At 44.8% G+C, this 13,952-nt stretch overlaps 1 protein-coding gene and 1 long non-coding RNA gene across 2 annotated transcripts in view; one reads left to right on the plus strand and one right to left on the minus strand.

Annotated features, from left to right (window-relative positions):
* Positions 1–459: 459 nt before the first annotated feature.
* Positions 460–8,074, minus strand: LOC144696585 (caveolin-2-like). Its single transcript, XM_078568046.1, has 3 exons — positions 7,565–8,074; positions 5,836–6,023; positions 460–2,637 (listed from the first exon to the last, which is right to left on the minus strand). Exons 1-3 carry the CDS (start codon positions 7,718–7,720, stop codon positions 2,487–2,489), a joined length of 495 nt encoding a protein of 164 aa, XP_078424172.1. The 5' UTR covers positions 7,721–8,074; the 3' UTR covers positions 460–2,486.
* LOC144696588 (uncharacterized) overlaps positions 6,191–13,952 on the plus strand; it is a 54,327-nt gene continuing 46,565 nt past the window's right edge. The window contains exon 1 of the long non-coding RNA XR_013580207.1: positions 6,191–6,233. This is a non-coding gene — a long non-coding RNA (uncharacterized LOC144696588). The remainder of the gene's footprint in view (positions 6,234–13,952) is intronic.

The following is a 13,952-nucleotide window of genomic DNA, read 5'->3' on the forward strand; positions in this document are numbered from 1 at the left end:
CAAGATTGCCATAGTTTAACAAGGCTACATTTACAGTTTGCACTCAATGTGACAACTTTATAGCAGCTGGCCCTTCCAGAAGGCTGACTTTACAGTTCCGCCTGCAAGCTTCCTCTTGGTACTTTGTGGTGAGCTTTCCATAGCCAAAGAATATTGAATCAGTTTTGGTACTTCAATTGTTGCCCTGGCTGTGGTCAGTTAACTCAGCACAGAACAGAATCTGTTCTGTTTTGGTTTGTAAGATAATACAATTTAGACAATGCTACAGGCCAGGCACAGAAGTCAGAGTGCAATCTTTTTTTAAAAGATAAACCTAAAAGATAAACTGCATTCAGTAATCATACAGTCTACATGATAAACTGACTCTAAATGTAATATTTAAGCTCTTATTAAAATTGATTCTGGTTTCAAGCTAATATTGGACCACATCTTGTAGGGGTAATAAATAGAAAAGCTTGATGCCACTGAACTGTTTTAATTTATAACTTTATAATGGTACCTCAAAATAAATCTTAACTGGGTACAATCTGTGCACAGGGCTCAGCCTTTTTAAACACAGGTGTAGCTATTCCACTGATGTACAAACATTACGCAGTAGATTTATACAAACAGTTGATTACATAAGTGCAGTGCACACAATCTTTTAAAGAACTGCAAAATACAATGTGTAAAAGATGACCAACATTTCACTATTGTACATTGTTACAATAGCATAATTTTGGCCAATGAAGTCACAAAATTCAGCATCATAAAGGTGTGTATACATTTTGAATAATTTTACCATATTAAGTGGACATGAAAAAAGTAAAACCTAATCATTTAAACAGAAACAAATGAGATTGTTCTGAATCTCATATCTCAATTAAAGCATTGGGTACACAACCACACCTGTGATGACTTACATAAGATCATAAGAAACAGAATCGGAAGTAAGTCATTCGTCCTCTCGAGCCTGCTCCATCATTCAATAGGGCCATGGCTGCTTTGATTGTGGCTTTAACTCCACTTTCCTGCCTGTCCCCATCCCCTCCCCGCCCCCCTCCCCCCCATAACCCATGACTCCCTTGTGACTCCAAAAAACTGTCTAACTGAGCCTTGAGTATATTCAATGACCCAGCCACCACTGACCTCTGCGGAAGAAAATTCCAAACACTAATGACCCCCTGAGAAAAGAAATTCATCCTCATCTCCATCTTAAACGTGCGACCCCTTATTTTGAAACTGTGCCCCCTAATTTTAAATTCCCCCACAAGAGGAAACATTCAGCATTTACTGTTGAACCCCTCAGAATTTTGTGCTGTACTTTTCAATAGGATCACCTCTCATTCTTCTAAACTGCAATGAGTATAGGCCCAAACTGCTCAACCTGACTTGCATTTAAATACTGTCCTTAGCATAGAGAACATCGCAATGTGCTTTACAGTGAAAGAGTGGGAAAGAAGAATAGGTAAGTAAATGGATGTCGAGACATGGATGAGGGCATTAGGAGCAGTGACTGAAAGCTTGGATTTTAAGAAGGATTTGAAAGTTATAAAGAGCAGAGGCAGAGGGTTTCAGGGAAGGCTATCCATAAAATAGTGAGACGGTGATTAAAAGCTGCCAATACTGGTCTGGCAAAGGAATGAGGGGATGGAGAAAAAGCCAGAGTTGGAAGAGATAAGATAGGGGGAAGGCAATAGCAGGATTTAAAGATGAAGGTAAGAATTTTAAACTTAATGTACCACAGAACTGGAAGCCAATGTAGTTCAGTAAAGAAAACTGATGGATGAGCATTTTGGACCAGCTGGAAATTAGGGTGGATGAAGTCATAAGGCCAGTGAGGAAGACATAAGAGAATATGTTAATAAGAGCAACACAAGTCCCTAGCCATAAAAATTAAGTCTATGGGAGTTGGAGATCATATTTTGAAAATGTGCTATGTACTACAAATTGTTTTGTTTGAGTATTATTTATATCGTTACTTTTGCAAATACACCCTCTGCATGGTTGCTGCTTATTGATCAGCCTGAAGCAGGTGAAATGAATTCTATTTCTTCAGCTTTGCCTTCTAACATTTCCAAATAACAGAATAATTACTAAAACTAATCTATTTCCAACTCTCAAAACTTAAAAAAAATTATAGCTGTTTCTTCTCAAATGATTGGATTTTGCTTTAACCATATGGTATTAAGTGGATATGAGCATTTCTTGACATATAATACAAGATTTAATTATTGCATGGCAATATCTTTGTAAAATCTTCCTTAATTACCAGACAGTGTGCATCCTGGCTTATAATAGAAAATATCAATTATAAGCGTACATACTTAAATGAACTTTATGCAAAAGTGCGTATATACTTAAAAAGATGTCAGATACTTTCTGAAAGTGCATTTGGAATGAAAAATATAAGAAAGATAATGTTAGTCTTTTGTCATAAGATCTGGAAAAAAATCCTTTTAGGTACTGGTTGTCCTCGGATCACCAACCATCTTTTTCTTGCTTCTTTAAGTTCGAGTGAAGCGGAAATTGACTGCAGAGCAGCAGTGTCCTATACTCTGACACAGAGGAGAAATGAAATTGTCCATAATAGTTTTCCAGATGATTTTAACAGAGGGCAGCATCATCAAAAAGGACTTCACAATGGGCATAAGAAACCTGAAGTTAAGACATGGACTCAGTTATTCACAATCATCTTACAGATTCATAATGATATAAGTCAACATATGGAAAACTCAGCATTTCAATCTGTGCATTATCAATCCACTAAGAGCTGCATCAACATCCTACCTTAAATCAATTCCCTACTGTCACTGGTATATGCCTGGAACAGATTGATTGTGTGTGTGCTGGTATGATAGCGAATATCCCATAAAATGAATTTGTTTAACATCCACAGTAATAAGCTTATTTGAACTCTGGACATCTACCTGTTGCTTTCCCCTCCCCCTTTAATCTCTGTAAAAGGGACTTCTCCTACATCATCATGCCTATTCTGATGAGGAATTCCACCCGAAATATTAAACTTCCTCTTTCAGAAGCTAACTGTCCTGTGTACCTTCAGTATTTTCTCATTTCAATTTTCCACACTTTTCCATTTTGTAACGTTCAAATGTCCTATCAAACTGAAAATATCCTAATAGCCAAATATAATGTTTTATTCTATTTTAATGTTTTAAACATTAAGAACGTGAGTATATTTTAATTATCTTTAAAAGTTAGAAAGATTTGGAATCAACATACAATAATTCATTAATACAACATTGATTTTACATTGCATTTGTTGCCAAAATATACAGTCCTTGCGCTAGAATTTCCTGCATATTTGCAGCCAGTAACAAGTGCTTTCTGGCTATCAAATACATGGCCTAAAGGATCAAGGAACTATGGGCTTAAATGAGTTATGAGCACAATAAGAATATGTCCAAATCTCTGATCTTTTATGCTGTTTATTAATCTCTCCACCCAAGCACATCTCTTCCCATTAAACAGGCTACATCCCCAAGTAATAAAGCCTTATACATGAATTCTCTGCAACTGTGCTTGCTCAGAGGTTCTCTGAAAATTACAACCAAATTTTCAGGTGTTGCAGCAAATGAAACCATGTTTATATTTTCGGTTACAATGTTTTCAGCATTTTTTCCACCCTCATTAAGACATGCTCTGTATCTTCTGTCTGCTTTAACGCATTTTTATGGAATTAGCATAAGTCACATTAAAAGTTTAAAGACTTCCCTGATTTCAGGTACTTAACCATTTGTGATTAATGAAACAAAATTTACAATGTGGAAACAGATAGTTCAGCCCAAATGGCCTGTGCTGGTGTTTATGCTCCACTCGCGCCTCCTCCTACCATACATTGTCTAAACCCTAACAGCATACCCTTCTATTCATTTCTCCCTCGTATGTTTATCTAGCTTCTCCTTAAAAGCATCTATGCTGTTCAACTCAACTACTCCACGTAACAGCAAGTTCCAATCTCTGGGTAAAGAAGTTTCTCCTGAATTCCTTTTGGATTGATGAGTGACTATCCTATACTTGAGAAAAAGAGCTTTCTCTCTCTTTTTGCTCAGCCTTTTTGGTTCACTCTGTCATCTTCTGTCGCTTTCTTTCTAGATTTCCTCTTCTGATTCTATCTTCCTTCGCTAACAGTAAGTGGCCTCTAATTTTGCTCAGAAATATATGAACATAGGGTCAGGCATAGGCCCTTTGAGCCTGTTCCGCTATTCAATTAGATCATACCTGATTTGCATCTCAACTCCATCTACCTGCCAATCTGCATGAATGATGGTTGAATAATGAAAACAAGTTTCAATTCAGAAATATTAGTCCAGAAGTTGCTGCCAAAATAATTTAATTTAATGGTGTTGCTGCTATTAATGTGCAAGTATTAAATGTGGTGAGGAAGAAATACTTTACTTCTCGCCTCATGGAAATGACTTCTCTCTCTCAGCCATCCTTTAAGTGTCATGAATTTGCTGCATTTGCACATTAAATGACCATTAACCTCACCACAAGAAGTTAGGGCGCAAGTACTTTCTTCCCCCCGCCAAAATGAGATTTATATTGCTATAATATCTCTGCAACCCGGAAAAGGCACAATTTAAACTGTAGAGTCTCAATCCTACAGGTAGTAAATTGTTGAGGCAGTCTTGTGGCACAGTGGGATGTGTCCTAAAGTGAGGAGCATAACGCCTGAAGCTCAGGGTTTGAACCCCATTCCAGCAAAGGAAAATATGTTCATAATGCGGCCAAACAGGTTGTACGTCCGCTTGTAAATCCTTTCAACATATCCCTCTGGGGAGGCGGTGGCACAGTGGTATTGTCACAGACTGGTAATCCAGAGACCCACGGTAATGCTCCCACCACAGCAGATGATGAAATTTTAATTCATTTAAAAAACCTGGAATTAAAAGCCTGATGATGACCATGAAACCATTGCTGATTGTCGTAAAAACCCATCTTGTTCATTAATGCCCTTTAGGGAAGGAAATCTGTTGTCCTTACATGTGACTCCAGCTCCATAGCAATGTGGTTGACTCTTAAATGCCTCCGAACGAGGGCAATTAGGGATGGGCAATAAATGCTGGCCCAGCACATCCCTTGAATGAATAAAATAATATGGCGGTAAGAGCAGCAGAGATTGCTGGTCAGCCATGTGATTGAAAGAAAATTGGAGCCTCTACCATCACTATCCACTGCTCTGGACTACAAAAATCCCATTTTTCCTTCCTGCATTTTATTCCTTGCTTTCTCTTAATTTAGTCTTGCTTTCTCTCTCCCTATATTTCATTTGACTACAATTCTTCCTGTGTAGTTCTTATTTCTTTTTCAATCCTTCACTCTCACTGGTTAAGGAAATAGACTGATGGTTCTGTTGTTCATTTAGTTGCCAGTTATCTGGTCACACTTCCAGCAACTTACAGGGGAAAACAGTTTTGGGCTGAAGGATGAGGGGAGAAGTCAAACTAACTAATCACACCATGAGATGCTCCACTCTGACAAGCAGCTCAAAGCTTTCCTTAGGCTCTGATTGTTTATTCTGATTTACACTCATTTTTATATGCAGGCTATTAGATTGACAGGGAATTTTGAGATTGGGAGAATGGGTGTGGGAATGACATCCATGCAGGAATTTCAAGACCATGCAAAGCTGAATGTTTAGTTTGTGTTGGCAAACTGAGCCTCTTATTAGCAGGGAAGACATTTCCATATTAGCACAATAAGACTTCATCTCTAAGATGAAATAAATGTTGCCTTATCCATTACAAATAATTTATAACTGCCTATCAATTGGAGCAGGAAAGCTGCAAAACAGAACACCGCTCCCTGGATTTAGGGAAGAGGCACGCTTACCAAATGTGGATATAACTTAAGACGGCAAAGAGAATGCCAATGATGAAGGCCAGGGGAATGGCGAGGATCAGAGTGAACACTTTATACAGCAAAAATTTACTGAACTCAAACGAGACGTGGCTGCAAATCCAGATTCCGTCGAAACTTTGCGTACCAGCAGGTTCTGCAAGCACATCTTCGAAAGAGACCTGGAGGGAGGGAGGGAGGGAGAGACAGAGTGTAGGGTACATCAGTCAGCACAGGCACCATGTCCAGCACGCCTTTTAAAACATCGAATAAGCTGAGCGACTTCACCAGAATAGCTGAGTTGATGATCGTGTACAAATTTACACGTTTTAATCTTTTCTACATTATCTCTACTTCGTGACTGATGCGCCTCTGCGCAATACGAAAAGGGGGTCTGGGTGACACTAACCTTGCACACAGCAGGACACAAACTTCTTGCCTCTCGTCCTTCAGAGTCTAGGGTCGTGTCTGTTTGAACTCAACCCCGCTGCCGGTCACAATCACATTATAGGGTGGGTGGGCACTTACAATAAATCTGTACCTGCCGCCTCCCACAAGCTGCTATTCGACCAAGTGAGGAGCACATACGGTTTAAGGTCGGTCGGGGGTAGAGGACTGGCAGTTCCCGGGGTAGAGGACTGGCAGTTTCCCGGGGTAGAGGGCTGGCAGTTCCCGGGGGTAGAGGACTGGCAGTTTCCCGGGGTAGAGGACTGGCAGTTTCCCGGGGGTAGAGGACTGGCAGTTCCCGGGGGTAGAGAACTGGCAGTTCCCGGGGGTAGAGGACTGGCAGTTCCCGGGGGTAGAGAACTGGCAGTTCCCGGGGGTAGAGGGCTGGCAGTTCCCAGGGTAGAGGGCTGGCAGTTCCCCAGGGTAGAGGGCTGGCAGTTCCCGGGGTAGAGGACTGGCAGTTCCCGGGGTAGAGGGCTGGCAGTTCCCGGGGTAAGAGGGCTGGCAGTTCCCGGGGTAAGAGGGCTGGCAGTTCCCGGGGTAAGAGGGCTGGCAGTTCCCAGGGTAGAGGGCTGGCAGTTCCCGAGGGTAGAGGACTGGCAGTTCCCAGGGTAGAGGGCTGGCAGTTCCCAGGGTAGAGGGCTGGCAGTTCCCGAGGGTAGAGGGCTGGCAGTTCCCAGGGTAGAGGGCTGGCAGTTCCCAGGGTAGAGGGCTGGCAGTTCCCAGGGTAGAGGGCTGGCAGTTCCCAGGGTAGAGGGCTGGCAGTTCCCGAGGGTAGAGGACTGGCAGTTCCCAGGGTAGAGGACTGGCAGTTCCCAGGGTAGAGGGCTGGCAGTTCCCGAGGGTAGAGGGCTGGCAGTTCCCAGGGTAGAGGGCTGGCAGTTCCCAGGGTAGAGGGCTGGCAGTTCCCAGGGTAGAGGGCTGGCAGTTCCCAGGGTAGAGGGCTGGCAGTTCCCGAGGGTAGAGGGCTGGCAGTTCCCAGGGTAGAGGGCTGGCAGTTCCCAGGGTAGAGGGCTGGCAGTTCCCAGGGTAGAGGGCTGGCAGTTCCCAGGGTAAGAGGGCTGGCAGTTCCCAGGGTAGAAGGCTGGCAGTTCCCGGGGGTAGAGGGCTGGCAGTTCCCGGGGTAGAGGACTGGCAGTTCCCGGGGGTAGAGGGCTGGCAGTTCCCGGGGTAGAGGGCTGGCAGTTCCCGGGGTAGAGGGCTGGCAGTTCCGGGGGTAGAGGACTGGCAGTTCCCGGGGTAGAGGACTGGCAGTTCCCCGGGTCCGAGCTCTCACCTTGACATGGGTGTTTATTCCGTGAGGGTCTCGCTTGTGATGCTCTGTCTCTTCTGGCGGCGTTTCCTCTCGGTGAGAAAGCAATCTGCTCGATTTTAAAAACTCCTCATCTTCAAACTTCACCCCGCTCTCCATTGTACCCGTTTCCTTTCCCATTTCTCTCTCTCTCTCTCTCCACCAACCCCCCTCCTCTTCTGGTTCAATTTCCTTTCCCTGGTTCAGGCTCTCCCTGCAGTCAGTCTCCCCCGATCCAGCAGCAACTCCTCGGCGAATGTGGGTCAGAGCCACGCCCTTGGGGCGCTGTCAGCTGCAAACCAGCCGAGCCTCAGGGCCGGCAGCAACAGGCAGGCAGCTAGCTACCCCCGCCGAACACACATGCCCATACACACACCGTCCCTTCACTGGGGAGGTCCGGCTGGCCGGAGGGACAGTAACGGGGTGTGCAAATTCACTGGCAAAACGGGCACGCTTCATCTTTTAGTGTCTGCCTGTTTCTACTAATAGCGAATTAAAATCTGTAGCTTTAGTCAGCCGATTGTGAAGTTAGCGTGGAACAGATCAAAACAAATCGTTTCCCACTGGTTATGCATTCCTTCTGCCTTCCCAGATCCTAATGCAGCTCGCTTTAAAGCAAATGCAAACTCTTACACTTTTTTTCTCGGGGGTGGGATGCGGTGTAAACTACAAATGACATTGATACTTCACTGGTGCTATTTTCAAACAAATTGATTTTTTTTTGTTATTCATTCATGAGTGGTGGGCGTCACTGGCATGGCTGGCATTTGTTGCCCTTGTGGAGGTGGAGGTCAGCTGCGGTCTTGAACCATTGCAGTCTTTTAGGTGAAGGTAGTCTCACAGTGCTGTTAGGGAGTTCCGGTAATATTGACCCCGTGACATTGAAGGAATGTCTATATTATTCTAAGTCATGTGTGACTTGGAGGATAGCTTGCAAGTGGTGGTGTTCCCATGTGCCTGTTGCCTTTGTCCTTCTAGGTGGTAGAGGTGGTGGGTTTGAGGGATGCTATTGAGGAAGCCTTTGCAACTTTCTACAGTGCATCTTGTAGATGGTACACACTGTGGAAACTGTGTACTAGTGGTGGAAGGGGTGAATGTTGAAGGTGCCAACCAAGCAGGCTACTTTGTCCTGGATGGTGTTAAGCTTCTTGAGTATTTTTGGAGCTGCAGTCATTCAGGTGAGTGGAGAGTATTCCATCACACTCCTGACCTGTGCCTTGTAGATGATGGACAGGCTTTGGGAGATCAGGAGGTGGGTTACTCACTGCAAAACTCCCACCATAAGATCTGCCCTTGTAGCCACAGTAGTTATATGGCTAGTCCAGTTTAGTTCCTGGTCAGTGGTGATCCCCAGAATGTTGCTGATAGGAATTTGATTTCTCTTGTTGGAGATGATCATGGCCTGGCACTTGTACGGCACAAATGTTACTTGCCACTTATTAACCCAAGCCTGAATGTTTTCCAGACCTTGCTGCATTTAGGTATGGGTTGTTTTAGTATTTGAAGAGTTGCAAATAAAACTCAACATTGTGCAATCACCAGTGAACATCCTGCTTCTGACCTTATGATGGAGGAAAAGTCATCAATTCAGCAGCTGATAATGGCTGGGCCTAAGACTGTGCCGTGAGGAATTCCTGCAGTGATATACTGGGCTAGATGATTGACCTCCAACAAGCACAGTCAATGTTCACTTTAGTTATTTTGTTGTGGGAAATCTGTTCATTTCAATGTGTGGAACCTTTAGTTTTTTGTGTGACAGCTGTGCACATGTGTTATCCTAAATGGGACAACTTTTGATTGGCCCTTGCAGTACTTTCTGGGTTACTGCGCGTCCATGCACTTATGCATCACCTGGCCATAGTCATCTTCTTTTATGCTAGTATTGACTGCAACCTGTGGAGAGAGGTTCCCTCTGATTCCTATTGACTTTAATTTTACTAGGCCTTTTACTTTGATGCCATACTTAGTCAAATGTCACCTTGATGTCACTGTCTTCTCCCCTCTGGAATTCCACTCTTTTGTCCATGTTTGGACCAAGGCTGTAATTAAGCCTGGAGCTGAGTGAAGCTGGTGGAACCCAAACTGAGCATCAGTGAGCAGGTTTTCGCTGTGTAAGTGCCTGTTGCTTAGCACTGTTGACGACACCTTCCATCACTTTGCTGATGCTTGAGAGTAGACTGGTGGGGTGGTAATTGCCACATTGAACTTGTTCTTCCTACTTGGGGCAAATTTCCACTTTGTCGGGTAGATGCCAGTGGTGTTGTAGCTGTGCTGGAACAGCTTTTTACAAGAGGCACTGTTAATCCTGGAGTACAAGTCTTCAGCACTTCAGCTGGAATATTATTGGGGTGTATAGCCTTTACTGTATATAGTGTGCTCAGCAAATTCTTGGTATCTTCCAGAGCAAATCAAATTAGCTGAAGGCTGGTTTCTGTTAAGAATGACTCAGGAGGAGGCCAAGATGGATCATTCACTTGGCACTTTGGTTGAAGATGATGGCAGACACTTCAAGTTCCATCTGAAAGATCTCCTCCAAGCCATGCACCATCCTGACTTGTAACTATATTGCTATTCCTTCACTGTCAACCAAAGCTGGAACTCCCTTCCAAACAGCACTGTGGGTGTACCTACACCACATGGACTGCAGCAGTTCAAGAAGGTGACTCACCATCACCTTCTCAAGGGCAATTAGGGTTGGGCAATTAATGCTGGCCTAGCCAGCGATGCCCACACTCCATGAAAGAATATTTAAAAAAAACTCCAGCCTTGTCTTTTGCACTCACATGCTGTGCTGCCCCATCATTGAGGATGGGGATGTTCCTCTTTTAAAAGAGTTTGTTGGTTCGGCCAGTTATCAAGAGCAGCTATTTCAACCCAGCCATGATGGCTGCAAATGCAAAAGTGGGTGTTGGTTTTGACTGGCACCTTTTAAAAAGGCTAAAGTATTCAGAACTCCCATACCTGGGGCACTTGCCAAGTGAGAAGAGAAAGCAGGATACGTTAATATTTAAACTAAACTAAATTCTGTGAAAAATATATGGAATGTCTTAGTTTCAGGGTGAATGCTCATCTACTCAAGCAATATTTTTTAGCCACAGATGTGAAAGAGTTATACTGAAAAACTCCATATTAATATCAGCATTCCCTGACTGAGGTATGACAAAAATGAAATGCTTTTTCTTGCTTTGGCTTGATGGCAGACGCTTTAAGTCAGTTGCAATATATAAGGGATGTGAAATTCAATTGTGTAGTGCTGCCTTTAATGGTGCTACAGGGGCCTAGGGCTGCTTTTGTGAGGTGCCCTTCACCCTCAGCTACTTCTTGTATGGTCCTTACGCTGTGAGGAGAAGGACATAAGTGGGGGACACCCCTGCGTGCATGAGAAGTCCTTGGCACTATCCTTATGCCAGGATACCAAATTTGGCAACTAATTCTTGGATTACTATGCAAGTAATAAGCGTTCTGCTATGAAGTAGGTCCTGCATTTCTGTTATTTAAAGGGCCAAGCAACCAAATTGCGGGTAGTGTAAAGTGATTTTTGAGAAAATTTTCTATTGCAATTTTTCAATTGGAAGTAGCCTGGAGTGTTTTTGGAGGTACTTGGGTGAGGCTTGGCCAGGTGTAGGGGGAAGAGTAGGTGGCCTGTATACACAAAGGTTACACTGGTGTGAGGCAGCAGTGACAGTGATTCTGGATCAGCAACATGCCAGGGAGATGAAGCGGATGTTGCAGAGAAGGCAAGATCTGTGCCATGCCTTCTGTCAACTTGGAGCTGGATTCCTCCAGGAGGCTGCACAGCAGGCCAGCCCATGCACCCAGAACCTTGGTGTTCAATGCCCATCAGTGCTCTCCTGTATGCTGCCACATGGATGTCCTCACCTGAGTCATTTGCAGCAGCACATATCTGTGACCTTGACCTCCAGTGAGCTGGCAAATAAACCATCCTTTACTCTTGAACAGGTTGCAGGTCTCTCATGCCAGCATAACGAACCACATGCTGATCCCAACTCTCTATTCTAGCTTCCAAGTAAGTGTAGTGTCAGTATCTGTGCTGGTGGCTGCAAGTACCGATAAAGTCCAGGGGAGCCCAGCACATCAGTGCAAAAAATAAGGCTGAAGTATTTGAAACCATCTTCAGCCAGAAGTGCTGAGTGGACGATCCATCTCAGCCTCCTCCAGAGGTCCCCACCATCACAGATGCCAGTCTTCAGCCAATTTGATTCACTCCACGTGATATCAAGAAACAGCTGAAAGCACTGGGTACTGCAAAAGCTATGGGCCCTGACAATATTCCAGCAATAGTACTGAAGATTTGTGCTGCAGAACTTGCTGTGCCCCTAGCCAAGCTGTTCCAGTACAACTACGACTCTAGCATTTACCCAGAAATGTGGAAAATTGCCCAGGTATGTCCTCTACACAAAAAGTAGGACAAATCCAACTTGGCCAATTACCACCTCATCAGTCTACTCTCGATCATCAGTGAAGTGATGGAAGGAGTCATCAATAGTACTATCAAGTGGCACTTGCTTAGCAATAACCTGCTCACTGACACTCAGCTTGGGTTTCGCCAGGGTCACTCACCTCCTGATCTCATTACAACCTTTGTTGGACAAAAGAGCTGAACTCCAGAGGTGAGGTGAGAGTGACTGGCCTTGACTTCAAGGCAGCAATTGACCAAGTGTGGCATCAAGGAGCCCTGGCAAAACTGGAGTAAATGGGAATCAGGGGGAAAATTCTCTGCTGGTTGGAGCCATACCTAGCACAAGGGGATATGATTGTGGTTGTTGGAGGTCAATCATCTCAGTTCAAGGACATCACTGCAGGAGTTCCTCAGGGTAGTGTCCTAGGCCCAACCATCTTCAGCTGCTTCATCAGTGACCTTCCTTCCATCATAAGGTCAGAAGTGGGGATATTTGGGGATTGCACAATGTTCAGCACCATTCCCGACTCCTCAGATACTGAAGCAGTCCATGTCCAAATGCAGTATGACCTGGACAATATCCAGGCTTGGGCTGACAAATGGCAAGTAACATTTGTGCTACACGAGCTCCAGGCAATGACCATCTCCAACAAGAGAGAATCTAACCACCTCCCCATGACACTCAATGGCAGTACTATTGCTGAATTCCCCACTATCAACATCATGGGGGGGTTACCATTGACCAGAAATTGAACTGGACTAGCTATATAAATACTGTGGCTGCAAGAGTAGGTCAGAGGTTAGGAATCCTGCAGCAAGTAACTCACTTCTGACTCCCAAAGCCTGTCCACCATCTACAAGGCACAAGTCAGGAGTGTGATGGAATACTCTCCACTGGCTTGGATCAGTGCAGCTCCAAAAACACTCAAGGAGGTTATACCACCCAGGACAAAGCAGCCTGTTTGATTGGCAACCCATCTACAAACATTCACTCCCTCCACCACTGACGCACAGTAGCAGCAGTGTGTACCATATACAAGATGCACTGCAGGAACTCACCAAGGCTCCTTAGACAGCACCTTCCAAACCCATGACCCTACCATCTAGAAGGACAAGGACAGCAGACAATTGGGAACACCACCACCTTGAAGTTCCCCTCCAAGCCACTAACCATCTTGACTTGGAACCATAATGCTGTTCCTTCACTATTGCTGGAACTCCCTCCCTAACAACACTATGGGAATACCTACACCACATGGGCTGCAGCGGTTCAAGAAGGCAGTTCCTTCTCAAGGGGGCAATTAGGGATGTGCATTAAACCTTGGCCCAGCCAGCGACGCCCACATCCCATGAATGAATAAAAGAAAAGCTCCTTGTCCCTGCTCTGCTGCTGCTCTCTCCTTTTCTCCTTCGGCTGCTGTGACTGCGGAGGCAGCAGTTCTTGGGTATCTAAAACCAAGAACTTAGAAGAGGAAGGTTGGTGTGGGAAGCAAGAGGTCCATGGTCACACCATCAGCAGCTTACTTATCATGCCAAATAGCAGGATGAAAGTGAGCTGGGAGTTGAGGGGCATAAGGTAGGAATATACTGTCATCTTTAATGTTCTTAGTGACACTGGATGCCACAAGCCCTGTCACAGTCAAGTCCATGGCATGGAGCACCATCTCCTCCAAAGAGCTTAGGAGATACCAGGGACATCCTTGTCCCTGGCTGGTTCTGTTATTCTTTCTCCTATTGTGTGCCACCTTGTCCTACATGAGAGAGAGGCAGAATGTCATTGATTGTATTTGTGTGATGTGCCTGCCACAGCTGAATAGCTGGAGGTATGTGGAGGCGGTGAGAGGTGGGTGTGAGGCTGGCAGCACTGGAAGGTGTGTGAGAGGTGTGGTGGAGTGTCTGGATGTTAGGCGTGCATCGTGAGTGTTAGGGAGTGGTGCTGTGTAAGGTGTGGTG

This window comes from Cetorhinus maximus, chromosome 22, assembly GCF_964194155.1.
Source record: "Cetorhinus maximus chromosome 22, sCetMax3.hap1.1, whole genome shotgun sequence".
In the NCBI taxonomy this organism is placed as follows: Eukaryota; Metazoa; Chordata; class Chondrichthyes; order Lamniformes; family Cetorhinidae; genus Cetorhinus; species Cetorhinus maximus.

Bases quoted from the DNA above. Each gene is read 5' to 3' on its own strand.
- LOC144696585 (XM_078568046.1), bottom strand. From the start codon at position 7,720: ATGGGAAAGGAAACGGGTACAATGGAGAGCGGGGTGAAGTTTGAAGAT. The intron at 6,024-7,564 runs GTGAGAGCTCGG...CCCTCCCTCCAG, and splicing joins GAATAAACACCCATGTCAAG to GTCTCTTTCGAAGATGTGCT. The intron at 2,638-5,835 runs GTAAGCGTGCCT...TCTTAACTTCAG, and splicing joins TTAAGTTATATCCACATTTG to GTTTCTTATGCCCATTGTGA.